This window comes from Megalopta genalis, chromosome 4, assembly GCF_051020955.1.
Source record: "Megalopta genalis isolate 19385.01 chromosome 4, iyMegGena1_principal, whole genome shotgun sequence".
NCBI classification, from domain to species: Eukaryota; Metazoa; Arthropoda; class Insecta; order Hymenoptera; family Halictidae; genus Megalopta; species Megalopta genalis.
Genome location: NC_135016.1, coordinates 14,422,163 through 14,440,724, shown reverse-complemented (window position 1 = coordinate 14,440,724; position 18,562 = coordinate 14,422,163). Strand labels below are relative to the sequence as shown.

The 18,562-nt window shown below is 33.3% G+C and overlaps 1 protein-coding gene across 2 annotated transcripts in view; it reads left to right on the top strand.

Annotated features, from left to right (window-relative positions):
* Window positions 1-18,562, top strand: part of LOC117221424 (long-chain-fatty-acid--CoA ligase 1) — a 54,982-nt gene that overhangs the window by 19,737 nt on the left and 16,683 nt on the right. For both annotated transcript variants that reach the window (XM_033472390.2, XM_033472408.2), the window contains 2 exons: window positions 8,633-8,969; window positions 16,916-17,384. In XM_033472390.2, coding sequence (XP_033328281.1) covers window positions 8,633-8,969; window positions 16,916-17,384 — 806 coding nt within the window. The remainder of the gene's footprint in view (window positions 1-8,632; window positions 8,970-16,915; window positions 17,385-18,562) is intronic.

Here is an 18,562-nt window from a genome sequence, read left to right as displayed (position 1 = left end):
TGCGGATTTTTATGCAAAATAAAAATTGTCTACACCGTTCGCAAGAAATAGAAATTAAATAAAAAGTTCATTTCTTTTTTAATAATTTTATTAGATTGAAAATGACATTTTTAAATTAATTTAATCCCGCTACTATATTAAATTGAAACTACTAATTTTTTGCTGTAAATTCATAAAATCCGCAGTCCAGTTATGAATATACTACGATTTCCGTCACTAACATTTAATTATTGTCCACAACTCGGCCTCAGAATCGCTTATTTAGAATAAAAATAAAGCTAAGTAGATAATACTTGAACATGATTTTTTATTTACATTGAAATTAATTTCGATGTGACATTTTTATCAATCTAGTTCTCTATTCAAGTTCGAAAAGGTGTCGAAAAGTTTTTTTTGTTTCCGACAGTGTAAGTTTGTTTGATTGTGTAAAAAACAATGTTTATTCATTTAACCATATCCGTAATTATATTCGATATTCTAATTGTTTTCACGACGTCTATCATCCGTCAGATTGTACATTGCAATGCAATTATAATAAATTAACGAAAATATTTGAAAAAAGATCATATGTAACAGAAATAGAAAAAAGTTGAACACATAAATTAAATAATAATAAACTAAATTCAACGAAAATGACACTGATTATTTTAGTATCCTGTGTTTAGTGTGTGAAAATTTTCTTCACGTAATATCAAGTTGGAAATTCAACCTTATCACAGATTTCCACAAGTCAGTGAAAAGTGAAGAAAATTTTCGAGAAATAAAGTTAAATTACTCGTTAGCTATTCGGTTTAGGGCTAATAGAGGTCAATACCTTTTCACTCCGAATTCGATATTATTCCATATTTTGATATTAAAAATATATTATTCTATCTTAAAAAACAAAATTAACCTTCAAAATTCCGGAATGCCTCCACCTATAAAAAAATTAATATACTAAATAATGTAGCCCTTTAAACCATGCAACTTTTATGTACAAAAATTTTGCGTGTAAATTTGCTACAATAGAAACAATAGTTACAAAATCCAAGATCCAAGTCCAAATGGTAGTACAATATGTATATTGATGGGTTAAAGTGCTCGCGCAGTTCCACTAAAACTCTCCCCTACTAACATCATAATCGTAGTAAAGTCATAATAATATATGAGCCGTTTATTTTGAAAGTGGCATAAGTCACTTTTTCAAAAAAATCGAGTTAATGGTAACACTAATTACAATTGAACGGTATGTTATCATTTAAAAGAAAAAAAAAAGTGACTTATGCCACTTTCAAAATAAACGGCTCATATGTATCTGTTTATAACAATTTGGTCACCCATTCTAAACTGTTCCTTTGTAAGTAGATAAGTATAATATAGTAAAAACGTATAAAAACTATAGTAAACGATAGTATAATCGTAGCAAAATCATAGTAATATATGTATCTGTTTATAACAATTTGGTCACCCATTCTAAACTGTTCCTTTGTAAATACATAAGTATAATATAGTAAAAACGTATAAAAACTATAGTAAATGATAGTATAATCGTAGTAAAATCATAATAATATATGTATCTGTTTATAACAATTTGGTCACCCATTTTAAACTGTTCCTTTGTAAATAGATAAGTATAATATAGTAAAAACGTATAAAAACTATAGTAAACGATAGTATAATCGTAGTAAAATCATAGTAATACATGTATCTGTTTATAACAATTTGGTCACCCATTCTAAACTGTTCCTTTGTAAGTAGACGGCCATCAGACCTTCATTACGAAGCGGTAACATTGAGTAATTGATATTGTCAAAACTTTAATATAGGCAATCTGTAAGCTGTATATTCTGGATGCTCATGTATTTATAGTCACTCATAACAGTAATAGCTCATAAGAACAGTAATTCATGAAACCGTAAATTCAACGAAAATTAATACACTGCATCAGTTACTTTATCTTGTTATTAATGCGCTGTACATTTTGGTCAATTTTCTCTTCGTTTGTACGTCGTAAATGCATGAAAGCCGCAGCCTAATAGTATGCAATCGAATGCAACGCGGTGTTGCCAGTTCTCTTCGTGCTCCTGCATCATCTGCTCGGAGAGAATGTACACTATCTAAACGAGCATTTATGAAAGGGAGGCGACTCGAGTCCCAGGTTCAAAGAGTAGAAACGGATTCTGAAATATTAACAGTTTGGGGAGCGAAGGCTTTTATGCACGGCGCGGCGCGGGCGCTGCATCCGCAACGTTGCAACGCTGCAGATTTCCAAGCCATGAATAAATAAAACTTTAGGCGACGTAACTTAGCATATTAGGTCATCCTGCCGGTCTCATTTTTTTACGCTAACTCTTCGTGCGGGATAATAATGCTTTGTATAATAATCAGGCTGCGGATCTTTATACAAATTCTCATTTTCATTAATCATTTTCTAGATATCTAAAGACGGGATTCAAAAGTTTTGCACTCAAAATTGATCCTTTTGGAGATCGTAATCTCTATTTTGCACCCCAAATTAATACTTCCGTAGATCACATTCCCCTTTTTGCAAATAAAATTGACTTGTTCACTTGTCTCTAAATGAAATTCCACCCATTTGCAAATGACTCACTCATTTGTAATTATTTGTAATAAAATTCATAGTAAAGTTAAAAACTGCCAAAAGATGGTCAATTTCATCAAAGTTATTTTATGAATAACCTTGAATTAAAACGTGAATACGATTTACAAAAGGATCCATTTTAACTGGAAAAAGATGAACAGGATTTACGAAAGAATTAATTTCGAGTGCAAAGCCTGCATTAAATAACGATGCAAATGATTTTCATCAATGTTGTACGTTTCCTTGCATTTTACGAAGTTGCATGTTACCCTGCACGCTCCTGTTTATATCCAGCAACAGTTTTCGTTCGAAACATATTTTTATACACGTAGTTCACAAAAAACATTCAGGTGATATAGTTAAATGACTCGCCCTGTATATTTCCTATTTCTATTTCCTGTCAGACTGCGCTTCTCTTAATAATTCTATATCTAACTAAAAATAATATTTACTTTACATCATTGACGCGTCGATCGTACTATTCAATGACGTTATTGCAGGAGTATTTTGATCATTTCGGTGACCGTGAGAGAAAATATTTAGCGTTAATAAAGTACGATAAAAGAATTACATTTTCAAAACGCTTCTTCGGAATAATTACTAACGTACTGTGGCCCATAAAAGTGTTCGTACATCTTCTAAAATGTAATAATTTTTTTTAAAGCTCAACTAAATTAACTTGAACTTTTTTTAGGTGATAGAGGAACTAGTCTGCTAGACGATGACTAAAATGCCTTTTTTTTAACTTCGCTATTACTTGGAATGAAAAAAAAAGGATAAAATTCTCGTTTTTTAACTTTTTTATCTGAGCCTGTAACAAAAATTTAAACTGAAAATTTGATCCACAATTTGGTCAAAAACTGGAAGAAATCTGCATTTTTTTTAAATTTTACGACGCCTAGCTCGACTTAAATTTCCGTTATAGGCTCAAATAAAAAAAGTTAAAAACGAGAGTTTATTTTTGTCTCATTCCAAGTAATAGCAAAATTTAAAAAAAGCATTTTGGTCATCGTCTAGCAGACTAGACCCGCTATTATCTAACAAGAATTCAAGCCTGTTAGTCCAGTTTTAAAAAAAAGTCATTGCGATTTAAGAGATGTTCGAACACTTTTATGGGCCACTATATATAAATTCAGAGAACGGTGTCCACTTTCAGCAGTAAGTTAGTCGAAATTCATTAACAGAAAATAGTCAAACTGACAGGAATAGGCTATAACACTAGGCCAGACGGGGAACAGAAGTCACGGTAAATAGCGGATAAGCACGATAATAAACTCGTAGTAAGTATTAGGTTCACGCCATATATTCAACGTTAAAGTATGTTCAACGTCGATTTTCTGCTAAATGAACGCGCGCGCGATTAAGTTTTATCTGCGTACATATCTCTTGTCTACTTGTGTTTAGACTTTAGTGTCCATTGGAACTCGTTGCAAGTAGTAAACGTCATTACTTGCTTCAAATACCATTGCAGACAACTGCGTTCTTCCTTTGAACACTATATCATACAATATTTTTATTATCTTTATATAATCGATCTAAAAAAGGCAACGTTTACTCACTTCATGCGTCGAAAGTGAAATTACGGACTGAATTCTACATCGAATCTATTGCTACTCCAAAGTATGTATTCTCCGAGAGAGAATGAATATATAATATATATGTATAAACCAAAAGAGAGCTATATTCGTATATTTCCATTTTCTATTATTCTTATTAGAGAAATATTCAAATATGGTGTTTTGTTCAGTTTTAAATATCACAAAAAATGTAAAAGTTACTTTGAGTGTAATGGAAATATAAAATGTGGAAATATACTAATATAGCTCTCTTTTGATTTTTGTTTAAATATCAGTAAAAATGTATAGAAGCACTGTAGGCGGTTTCACCCTATATATTTAAGAAGAAACTTAACGAAACATTATATTTGTATATTTCTATATTAGAAATAATAGAAAATAGAAATATACAAATACGATATTTTGTTAAGTTTTCGTTTGGATATCGGTAACAATATAAATGTTACTTTTTGAGTTTATAATTATGCACACTATTTTAACTTAATACCTTATTTAATTCCATTCGAAACTGTCGATGACGTGGGAACATTGTAAACTGAAATGATTTTAATCAGATCTTCATTATTTTCGTAATTATATATTATACATTGTCATATTATATATTATCATTTTCGTAATTTCGTTTTATTCATTATCACGTTAATATTAAGCCCTCGTATTATAATTATTATTTCTTGTATGTCTTTATACACTTCCCCTCCTAGATTTCGATAACAAATGAATGAAATTTTGTGTGTGTGTGTGTGTGTGTGTGTGTGTTTCAATCTAAAAGAAACGAGTAACATTAATATTTAGTGAATTTTGCATAAGATCTTCGTCACAAGACTGACTCATTGTTACAGTGCAAGGGATTAATGAAAAAGAGAACTTTACATATATGTAACTCTAACCTACAACAATACAAATTCCATAAAAATCACAATACAATTTCTTAAATAATTTGCCCTTAGAAAATGTTGTATTAAACAGTAAAATTTTAAATTGGAAAAATGTTAAATAAAATCAATGAAATCTCTCGATGGTTCGACGAATCATTTAAATTTTTGTATTTCGGTACAGTTGAATAACTTGTTCGATTATCTGTTAAATTAACTAGAAAACCAGCAGACATTTCTGCAGCTTTCATCTTGATTTCCGACGTAATAAGAGCCTTATATCACACCGAGGCGATGCGACAAGATCAATCAGCGCCGTTTGAAGATGAAGATCACAACCCTCGGAGGCTCGGCATGGCCACATTAATAAAGTTCAATCCTCGGGACCGCATAAAATTAGACCACCCAGATCCACGCGTCTATTCAAAACAGCATAAATTACGATTTCAAACAAACTGTCACTTAAAGGCAAACGAATGATTGACATTTCCAAAGAAGATGTTACTTAGGCCGGTCGGCGTGCGGCGGAGCCTTTAATCATCAAACGATTACGCCCGTCGCGATCGTAAATATCATATATCCCGGCGGTTCCTCGAGTCGCGTCCTTCTCCCGCGTCCCAGCGATTCGAAGACCACTGCGGCGGATCTGTCGCCGTTACGCATCGGTCGATTTCCCGTGTCATCCGCGGCCGCGAGTTGGCAGATCGCGCGGTTCTCGACAATTAACATTCCTGGACACCCGCGAATCACGGGCCGTGGATGCGTATTCTCCTCGATCCGCCCAAAAATCATTGGCTCCGCTTCCACATTCCAGGCGTAGCCAGGATATTATTTTAACCGGGACTCGTCGAAATCAAGTTCGATCGGCTGCGGCATCGACTAACGGGAACGCTGGCCGACGTTTATTGCAATTTAGTGCCAACGAGTCACTTGCCAATCAATTTCGGGATACAAAAATCAATATTATTGTATAATGTTGATTAATATTATATATAAAATCTTATATAATATGTATAATAATAATATAATAATAATATAATAATAATGTAATAATAATATAATAATAATGTAATAATAATATAATAATAATATATATATAAAATCAATAAGATTGTCTGCATCGATTGCAAAACATAGCTGCCACAAAATTCGTCTCTCTTAAATAATCTTAATAAATAGAAATTATCTAGTTATCCAATTATGTTTATTACAACGTATTTGTTATTTAGTTGTACATTTTCGTAAATGTAGTGGACAATGCAAAAATCCTTATTTTTTGATTCTGACACATTTTTATTTCGTATACATTTATTGTTTGTTTAATTAGTTTATTCTTTATGCATTTTTTATTGTTCTTTTGTTGTGCTTTTTTTTCTTTTATACATTGCTTTTTAGTCTTTTCTGTGGTTACATCTTCTGTTATACACTGTATCAACATGCCCCAGAGAAAAAATATCAACCTGCCCCACAGGAGGTCATTTTATAAAAACGAAACAATATGGACCATATAATCGAAGTAATGAAATGTAATTATCTTCTCCTCGAATCGTTAGAAGAAAATTTAGCAAATTAATTTTTTTACAAATCAATAATTCACGTTCAACTATCTTTTTAACTCACACCTTCTTATATGATTTAATGATAATTTAATAAAATGATAATTAAAATCTTATATGATTTAATCATGTTTACAATAAAACAATCTCACACAATCACACTTTTAACCACTTGCACCGTAACAACGAATCAAACTCGTGACGAAGATTTCACACATGAATACTATTCATTTCTTGTGTATTGAAGAATGGTTGGTATTTCTGTTATCAATGTCTGTAAATGAAAGAGGATAAAAACATACAGAAAACAAAATTTGTCTGGTTCTATTATGAATATTGTTAAGACAAAGTGCCACTCAACGTAGTTGTGCAAGAAATCGTAGTGCAAGGAATGACGTTTACATAGATAATATTAAACTTTTTTTGTTATTACTTCTAGTGCACCAAGTTAATTTAAATATACTTGAAAACATATAAAGTCTGATGACTAAATAGCGAATCTTTGTGCAAAATAAAAATTGTCGTCATCAATTGAAAGAAACGTGAGTCAGATAGAAATTGCTTCCATCCTTAAACAATTTCAGTCAGTTGAAAATGATACATAGTTGTCTTTAAATTCTTTTAATGTTCTCATTCTCTTAAATTTCACCTAATCATTTTAATCATAAATGCATAAAATCCGCAGTCTACTGATGACCATAGATTAACTAAATATAGGATATAGAAGAACGTATAGTCCTCGCACGACAAGAAGACACCTTTGTATTTACATTCCCCCTCTTACTAACTGCGGCAGTGGGGGGCAGCTAGTAAGAGAGGGAATGTAAGCCCAGAATTGCCTCCTTGTCGTGCGAGGACTATACAATCTCATCTACCTTTGGATATAAAATATAGAAAATATAATAAACATAGATAAAATGAACAATCAAATCTAACTTCGATTATAAAATATATAAGACAAATAAAAACATAGATAAAATAAATAGATGATATAGTGCAACAAACAATTTAATCTATGTTTTTGGATATAAACTATATAAAATATAATAAACAGAGGAACAAAAAACAAAATCGCAATTATAAAAACAGAAACTATAACATATTTTATATTATTATGAAATATAGTTTGTGATCGATTCCAGTTAGTTAATCTTTTATAAATCTAAGCAGACAGTGCTTCTTAACATAATAATCGTTCTTCTTGTTTATTCTCGCTTAAGATAAATAATTATGAAGAACTGAAATTTAAACGGAGAAATCTAATTTTCATTGCACATAGTGTACAGTAACACAGTTTTCTTACGTGTATACATGTAAAATGCATCGTATTCATCGATAGTAGCGAAGGTGTTAAAAGCTCGCTTGGCTTTTCTGGGCGCAAGAAATTATTTCCTTAGTTACATAGCTTCACTAAATGGATTATCCAAAACGAGACTTGCCCTTAAGAGTAAGAGCATTAACCGAAAATGCATACAGCACTTGCGTAAGTCACGTTGTCATTCTTGGCGACGCGAATAAGTCGTTAATCGTGAAACAAAAATCGTGTTTGAAATTTTTATGATTTATTTATAGGTTATGTCACTTATCTTTTGTATTTTTTGTGTACTTAAAAAATCTTTTTTCGACATACAAAAAAGAAAAATATTACTACTTTGCAAATTTGATTCAAGTGTCGAAAACTTTAAAAAAACTAATATTCATCATCTGTGAGCTCCCCCTTTCCATCCCATTTTTTTCAATTCACGGCCACTCTGATACTGTAATTAGGGTAAGGCAGCAAAAGCCGCGTAATCCATTTGGCACTTAATGATCCGTACACAAGAATCTAGTTTTATTGTAAATTTTCAGAAAAATCATTATTACGCTCTTGTCCCATTTGGGGGGAAAGTGGAAAGTAACGTAATTATGCCCGAAAACAAACCAAAGGGCGCAGCAGTTGGTCACCCCACAGTAACCGGCTCTACTACCCTGTTGCGCGGACCGCGGATTTTTCTGTCCCATCGAAGTAAAGCTGTTAATGTAACCATTGCATTCATTGTGCAGACAACGGGCCTTGCCTCGGCTGGCGAGACGGCCTCAACAAACCGTACCAGTGGATGCACTACAACGAAACTCTGCTCAGGGCGAAGAATTTCGGTTCAGGACTGGTATGTCACGGCCTCGCGCCGGGCTCCCACACCCTCGTAGGCCTCTACAGCCAAAACTGCCCCGAATGGATCCTCACCGAGCAGGCCTGCTACACGTACTCCCTCGTGATCGTTCCTCTCTACGACACGCTGGGTCCAGACGCATGTGCCTTCATCATCAACCAAGCCGAGATCAACCTAGTTGTCTGCGAGAACGATAAAAAGTGCAATTTGTTGCTTGACAAAGCGCCAAGGTATGTGCATTTTCATATTATGCGAGGAAGTTCCTCTAGTTCCGGACATTGAATCTATTTTCGAAAATTGAAACGCTATCAAATTTGCTAGAGGAGGCGCATTTTCGTACAATCCAGTAGCAAGTAAGAGCAGAATAAGGAATGATACAGGTTCTGCTACTCGCGCACTCTGAATTCATCTTTCGTGTCGGTCGTATTCACCTTTCTTCGAGTTAAGTTCGTCCTTTCGCGAGTCATATTCGTCTATTTTTTGTAACTAAATTCATCCCCTTGCAGGTCGTATTCGCCGTTTTTCAAATCAAAGTCATCCTTCTGAAGATCGTGTGCATTATTTTTCAAAATAAATGCAGCCTTTCGCAGGTTATGTTAATTTTTCTACAGGTTATGTTCATCTTTTGCAAATCGAATTCATTTCGTAGCTATCTCGAGAGTGAAGTAACGTGAATATAACTTCAAATACTCTTCGCTAATTGCTTCGGAGATTGCCGTAGAAGGGCGGTGTTGGTATGCATGATATAGGAATCGCTGACGGATCAGGTGATTGCGAGAAAGGCGTCGATTCAGTAGCCATCTACCGGCGAATGTAGGAGGCAGTCGCTGCATGAGGCCCCACGAGATCTAGGAACTGCGTGTCCTTGTTCATCGGGCAAGGATCATGTATATACGCGATGTTTCCAAATGGAATTAAGTTGAACGAAGTCGCTGGTTGCTTTTATGTACACTTTAACCCTTTGCACTCGAAGTTTTTTTTGAGTCATATTACCAGCAACTCGAAGCCATTTTAGTGAAAAGATCATATTCACATGTAAGCTCATGATATAAGCATTAAAAGAAAAGTCATCGTTGTATGTTATTTCTTTTTTAATTGTTTATGGATACAAACGTCATTTGTCACCAACAGCGAAACATCCTATAACTAATTTTTACGATTTGTTTTTGTTCTTATGTTAAAAACTGAAAATTATTTGCATTGTCTCCGTAGCGGAGCCCTCGAGTTTGAAGACAAATTTTAAATGGCTCCGCTCCGGAGCCCTCGAGTGCAAAGGGTTAATATTACAGTACAGCTATGGTCTTAGCGATGCGTTATTTGCGTTTTATCTGCGTTCTTAGAGTTCTACGAGTTCTGGGAGTTCTAACAGTTCTGACTAACGTTCTAGGTGCCCTTCCGCTTGTCACCTCGGTTTTTTTGTTGATTGGTGGATGGTGGGTTTTGGTGGAGGAAATGAAGCGTTTTTGATTGGAGATGGGTGTGTCGGAAGGAACTTGAAATGAGGAGTGGGAAACTGTTCGAAAGTTCGGGTTGTAATTTTTCCGTTTTGTGAAATATGGAATTTATGAGTCTGTCGCACGTGTTGTCCGTTCGTCGGGTCGAAGGGTATTTTCGTTCGGATGCATTTTTTACTGTCGCAGGTATATTGCTTAATTGCTCAAGGGATGGCCAGGGACGTTCGACCTTCGGTGTTGCCGTCGCAACAGATCACTTTATTATTTTCACCAGCTTCAACGATGACCTAATTAAATATTTTTTTGAAAAATGTACTTTTCAAAGGTTCATTGTTACACGCGTACAATAACATTAGGAATTTCAGAATAACTTTCCATTAGAATTGAATTTTATTATAATAATTTAGGAAAACAAAGTAGAAGGACTTGATTCGCAAAGGGATGATTATGAATTGCAAAAGGAAGAACTTGGTGTGCAAAGGGGTGAATTTAATTTGAAAAATGATCGAGACAATTTGCAAAAGGATGAATTTGGAATGCAAAACCTGTATCACAATAGTAGCGGTCAAATTTTCTCCATTTGTTATTTCGATTTTCATCGCGGTTGACTTGCAATTAATGCAAAATAAAAGGGAGTACAATGAACAGTCTCAATTCAAGGGGTACTTTAATCGTCCGGTACTAGGAAGCTCTGCCTAATCAATACTTAAGATACTTAATGCTTTGTACACAATGGATACGACAACAAAAATTAATGTCACTGTTCTGTACAGTGTCCTGTACTGTGAGTACATTCCTAATACACGTTCATATTGCTCGGTAGCAATAATAGCAGTAGTATTTTTATTTATATTAAAGTAAAACAAACGAGTAGACCGTAGTAAACAAATTCACAAACACTTTCAATTTATTTTCTTAAATTATAAATAAATTGCGGATCTTTATTCATTTGTGGTACTTACATCAAATGTGGACATCTAAAATACAAGCTTATTAACGGACATTGATGATAATACTATATCTGTCATGAGATATTTCCTAGAAAATAAATTGAATTTGGTCACCATACTGAGATTTATTAAATAATATATAAGAATTGGCATTTACATTAAGATCCACAGTCTAGTTATAACCTTTTTTACCAAATGCTTCGTTTTAACAATTTTTTTGTTGCTGATGGCATTGTAAAATGTTTGGAATTATAATAATTAAAAGGAAATTAGGAATATTTAAATACAAATTTTAATTCAAAGTTCAAAAATTTCGTTATAACACATTTTATATTCAGTTCGTGGCTTGGAAACTATTTTTTGAAACACTTTCTAGCTGACTCGCTGTTTATATACTACCAGATTGCTATCACATGTATTTATAACAATAACAATACAAAATGTAGTGAAAAAATGAATAACAGAAGCGGACGCAGTTCTAATATTTTTCATTGCTCAACAATACGAGCATATTGCCATTGTAGTGGTAACCTTTTATCTAATTTTAGTTTCATCGATTAATATTTTAATTTGCACAAGCTATCGCAATCTGCAGAATAATAATAACCTCATATTTTTAATCCTGTAATGATTGGTGCATTACAACTCCTTTATAAAGATATAGTCGTTGCATTTGTCAGACAATTTATTAATACAATAAATAAATAAATAACCTCATTGTGTATTGCATCGAACTCACATTCTATCATTGTGACAAATCTTTAATTTAAATAATAACAATTTTAACATAAATAGTGAAATGTTAGCATATTTCAAAAATATACAATATTTATTCAAAACATAATAATAATGATTTTGACAATCACAATATAATATAACATGTTCCAGTGTAACTTTCATTTCTCTATCAAATTAAAGTAATTTTATTATTCTTGCTTGTCATTAACAATCCCCAACAAGAAAGATAAAATTTATATTTATCTTAACGGCTAAATATCATTAATAAAAATATTGCATTTATTTCTATCTTACAAAAAGATGAATATCCATATTTATTATTATACTGCCTCAAGTATTCATAACGAGTCTATCACAATATTATAGTGCAATATTATTTTTAACTATATCTTTGAAGACTTTACACTTTTGATGTTTCCGCTTTATTATATTAAAATGTTAATAGATAAATACAATAATAAATATCAAAACAAAAGAAGCAGAAAATGGAAACTACAAGAGTGAAATAATGCAAACTATTCAATGGAAAATATTTTCATTGTATTTTTCAAATGTGTAACAAGTCATTTTTAGAATTTTTGTAGATGAAGAAAGATCTGAAATAGTTAGTAAAAAATGTCATAAATTTCATTTAATAGATATATGTACATGTATACTAGTGTGTAATGCGAGTCTTTACAATTAGATTGTAGATCAGCATGCAAATTACAAAATTAAAATTAAAGAAACATTTCCAAAAAAAAAATTTGCATATGCATCATTTGTAAAGAATATAAACCAAATAGCATTTTCAATCTTTCTTTAATGATCTTAACAGATTGAAAATACTTCATTGACGGTTAAAGATTCTTTTAATTACTACACTATTTTAAATTCTAACTACCCAATTTTGCCATAAATAAAATAAAATCCACAGTATTGTCATTACTGGACTGCGGATTTTATTTATTCGTGACAGAAACGATTAACCAAATCAACAGAACCATAAAAGAGAATTAATAACATATATAGAGAATCGGTGTTTAGCGATAATTAATTGAAGATTGATATATGATAATTTTGCCAACGCAATTCCCAAAATAGCATATCAGACACTTTCGGATTCAATGAAAGTTTATCGACCAAGGTCGCACGATTCTGCTGCATCGCAGTAAGATCGCATAACAAAGTATTCTAAACCAACACAGTCTCGAACGGATGCTGGTCCATTGTAAATAAGAATCCTAATCATCTGGTATCGTGATTTCTGGTATGTCGGTGTGGCAATGTGCCACGAACGCGTGCGTATGTATACACCTATCTGTACGCATCTCGTCACGTATACAACTTACAAATCTCACGTGGTATTCGAGTCAAATTTAAATACTCCCGTGCAATGTCCTGAAGCGTTTCAACCAAAATAACCTGACTTTTTATTGTCAACGTGACATAGAAGGCGCGCGGTGTCTGATCAAATTGTGAACAATACGACGTATATTCGTAATAACATTGTCATTCGATGAATCAACGAAATTGAAGTATTAAAATCATCAGCTAAGCTTGACGCGCGTGCGCGCGCACAACACACGCGATGGAATCTAGAAATTATATTTAACCTTTAACTGGTACGATGATTTTCACAAAAGTGACCAGCGTACCTGGGTCATGGCAGACCCCAAAATAAAAAGTGCAAAACAATGTGTTAACCTCTAATTCTAGATAAATCATCCATTGTGTTTTACTCTTAGTTAGTGTGTAACATGATGAAAATATAGAAAATTAAAGTTACACTACAAAATAAAATTGAAATACCATATTAGGGTCACTAGTGACCCCAGCATGCCAGGTAAGGATTACAATGATTAAAGGGTTAAATATAGTTATTTGAAATACTCATTTGACTTGACAGGTATGTTTAACATATATTTCAATTTTTCGATTAAAAATCTTCTTTACAACTTGTTAGTTACGGATATATTTTGATATTTATAATTATGTTTGTGCATCCTAATATAGAGTATTAATTGAAATGATTTTATCTCATGTAATTACTTAGTAATATATGTGCATCCTATAAAAGAACAAATTTTAATCAGTAATTCCGATTCGTGTGTAATAAATAGACATTTTCGAATATTTTTGCATATTCAACTGAGAGAGAAAACAATTTTTAAACACTATAAATGAAAGTGTCTTAATTACAATTTCTAATAACTTATCAATAATTTTTATTAGAATTACAACCAGTTCTGCCTGTAACAGAAACGTGTACGCTTAATTAAAAAGGAACAATGTCAGCGTACTACCAAATTAATTTGAATACGTAGATCAAAATTATTTTACAGAAAATGTTGAATCGTATCAATTAATGCGTAAAAGATATATAATTCGATGTAAAAAGTGATGGTGACCTTAAAATCTTCAGAACTTCTTCAGCTGACTGTAAATTATTGCCGTCAAATCAATAAAAAATTTTAGAATAAAGTTTCTCTGAAAATAACGGACATCATGTTCGCATTTTATCATGAATGCGTAATAAATATGCAAGTGTAAATTATAAACAACTATACGGACATACGAGAAGTCATTAAATAAGTAACAACAAATAACGAGAACAAAATATGAATAAAATCAAAGATATACATTATAATTTTATTTTCTTTATATTTTGTTTAAATACAACACTTTTATCAAATTTCTCTTTGAAAAGTGTGTGAGTTATTGTAATTATTATACTGCAGATCTTTATGGATTTATGGCTTGTGGAAATTTAAAAAATACAATGAAACATAGAAATTAACAAGGTCTAATAGCATTTTTATTTTATTCTTTTACTTGATGAAAAAAACTTTTCCGTAATTTTCATTTTTATACATCATTGTATAATAATCAACTAAAGGAATCAAACAAAAATGCTATTAGACCTTGTCAATTTATACGTTTCCTTGTATTTTTTAAATTTTCACAAGCCATAAATGCATAAAGTTTTTTACTTTAATAATCACAGTAACTCAAATACTTTTCAAAGAGATTATACCAGCTAATTTGTTGAGAGCTAGACGCGATGAAGAATTTGGAGAATCAAGGGGACAACTAAGTATGTATAATGACGCATAATACAGATTTCCACGTCGTAATCTGTATCATCGTGTATAACGTTTTATGTTCGCAAGGCTTGTTAAACGAGTTTAACATGTCGAAACATTAATCTCCACGTGATTTTAAGTACACTGTCGTTGAGCGACGCCGATGAATTTATTTCTCTAGAACTTAAAAATAAATAATCCGACGGACGACGGATAAAAATAAGTTGTCTATTTTCATGCGTCGGGCAAATTTGTACGTTAACCCGTTTCGTTGTTTGTTGACGCGAGCTGACAAAAATTTCTACGTCGTTTCGTTTCTCTAGAAAAAGGATTTTCCTAGGAAGACGATTTGAAATATTTTAGACATCTTCCAGGCGAAATGAAATATTAAATTGAATATTTGAATATATGAAAATATACATTTTTCAAATTCTGAACTCGATGAAAAATAACACATCGCAAACATTTAATATATCTTTATTGCAAACAGTCAGTGTACAGTATAAAATACAACTAAATGTGACTTCATTGCAAATAATCATCAGATATTTATTGCAGAAAGTCAATAATACGATTAAATGCCATCACACGTGACTTAATAACAAACATTTAACAAATATTTATTTAGGAATACAATATATAGCATAAAAAACAATTAAATAACGCCAGATATGATTTTGTTACAAACATTTAGCAAATATTTATTACAGATATATTTATTACAATATCTATACAAACAACCGTGACATAACCTTAATAAGATTGCAAACAATTAACAAATATTTATTGCGGAAAGTCAATATACATATAATATAGAATATAATCGTGTGAAGCTTTTTTTACCTGCTACACTGAGGCCCTACCACACGCAGAAGGAATATATTCAGGGTGAGTCATATAATCTGCACATCCCATATAACTTCTAAATTATGCATCTAATACAAAAGTTAAGCAAGTCGCGAATTTTGTGTATTCATTTTGTCGTATGCTTACATTGAAAGAAAAGTTGGAAAAAATAAAGTATGCTGAGTATTCTCTCTCTCTCTCTCTCTCTCTCTCTCTCAGTTTTAGAAATAATATACATATTCTTCAAGGTATTTTCATTGGCACTAGTGCTAAAATTATTGATAATAATTTCCAGAGTGCTAAATGCTCGCTCCACATTGACTTGTATAGTAGGAACTGCTACTAGCTAGTTAACTTAGAAATGGGTTTTTAAGTCTCCAATTAATTCAATATTCTAATATGCTAACATTGAAATCAGCTCTTTGGAGTCCCATCAAAAAAGCAAAATGGTAAAAAATTAATTGTTGTCATATGGGCTCCTATTTATATTACATAATTTTTCTTCGAAACATTCTTTCATACAACATATAATTTACAAAAAAAACTAAAGTGAAAGAGTTAAATGACTCACCCTGTGTAATATATTATAAAATGTATAACTAATTTTCGTGCACATCCACCACATACAACCGAAACCATGTGAACCAAAATAATAATTGAGCCGTTTATTTTGAAAGTGGCATAGGTCACTTAACCGTAATGAAAAGTGGTGATTTTTTAATGTTTATACGAAATTATTTATACTGAGAAAAATCTTCTCGAAAGTTAGCATCCATATTTTTAAACGTGTTAAAACGCAAACCCTTAAATATATCGACTTAAAAACAAAGTGACTTATGCCATTTTCAAAATAAACGGCTCAATTGTTACACAACGATTTCTTTCATATTGATTATAACAGTTATGGTCCCCGCTTCTCAATCGCTTGAACGATCAATTTGCAGCTGGTAACGAAATCCGACATTTCACGTGCCACGACCAAAACAGTATTTCTTGATCGAAACACGCGACAACATTGGCATTAGAAAATTGGAACGACCTCATAGTACACGGACAGGCCGCGCGAACCAGCGACGATGCCAATGCTTCTTTGATTCATTATAATCTCGTTCCTCTGTATCAGATGCCTAAGGAAACTGGTAGTGATAAAAGAAGCTCGTCAAGCGACGAATCAGAGGGCGAAGAACCGCGGCATCGAGCTGCTAAGGTTCGAGGACGTCGAGCGATTAGGCGCGCAAAAGAACCACCCCGAGATGCCGCCGAACGTGAACGATATCTGCACGATATGCTACACTTCCGGCACAACCGGAAACCCTAAAGGAGTGATGCTGACGCACCAGAACGTGATGGCCGGTGTATGCGCGGTTCTGCTGCAGCTGGGCGAGCACAAGCCCTCGAACAAGGACACGATGATCAGCTTCTTGCCTCTGGCACACATGTTGGAACGGTGCTGCGAAAACGGCATGTACATGGTGGGCGGGTCCGTGGGCTTTTACAGCGGTGACATCAAAACATTAGCCGAAGATATGAAAGCCTTGAGGCCTACCGTCATGCCAGCGGTCCCGAGGCTCTTGAATCGAATGTACGACAAGGTGAGTGCGGCTCTTGCGACATCCAACAGCCTTCCCAAACCGCTTGCTGCCCTCCCTCGCTCTGTCACCGATCTGTCCGACCACCTGGTGTGCGAATATTCTCGCAGGGGAGTCGGAGCACTTCCTCTGGCCATGGTCGCTAGAGAAATAAACACGATCCGATGCCGTTCGACTGTTTACTAAAAGACGGATTTGAATGGAAAATATATTTGAATGTGCAAAATACAAATTTTCTTATTAACAGAGTCGGTCCCATCTTAATCGTTATGCCATTGGCAATAAGCTATAACGTGTTTCAAAATTATTTTCACGCTGCTAAATTCTGTTGCATTTAAAACATCGTTAAAAATGTAAACGTTGCATGGCCTAGAAAGCTCAATGTTATACGCTTAACATGAAATAAAAATCATGTAAGATTCAAATACTGCGGGTCGAAAGGAATGTCGTTGTTCTGGAGTTAAAATAGCGACGATTTCATCAACAAATTACTCAATTATCGACGAATAAATTAAATAAGCTACAGTTACAATGGAGACAACATAACTGTGAAGCTTGCAAACAATATTTCTAAAAATATGATTTGAGAAATTAATGAATAAAGCTGAGAATGGTCGCAAACATCAATTGTATTGATGTGAATATGGTCCATCGGCCGAGATATACAGGGTGCCCCAAAAGGTAGGTACTTGATTCCGTGAAAGGTGTGATTCCTGAGATTATTTGAAGTAACTCTGCTATCGTCAGCCACAATACCGATGCATTTCGCTATAATACGCTATAATAAACCGTCAAATAACACCAGAAACTATTATAGTATTTTGGTTACTTTAACACTAGGTTCACGAGACCCACGAAAATGACGGATTGCAAAATTTCTCGCGAGACGACCGAGCCAATGAGCGGAACTGGGAAAGAAATGTCTATGTAGCTTCTGTATCTTGTAAATAATGCAGACAATTTTTATTTTGCATAAAAATCCGCAGTTTAATTATTAGGTCGTCCCATAAGGGTTCTTAAGGTCGTTAGAAGTAACTTTTCACTTTGCGAAAATGTTCTCCATAGCTTCAGTAACGAGTTATTAACGAAACACACTGACCAATGAGAGGCGAGCTCGATTGCCGCGAGGCGGTCGAGCCAATGGGTGGAACTGGGCTTCGTCCGTTTATTGGCTCAGCCGC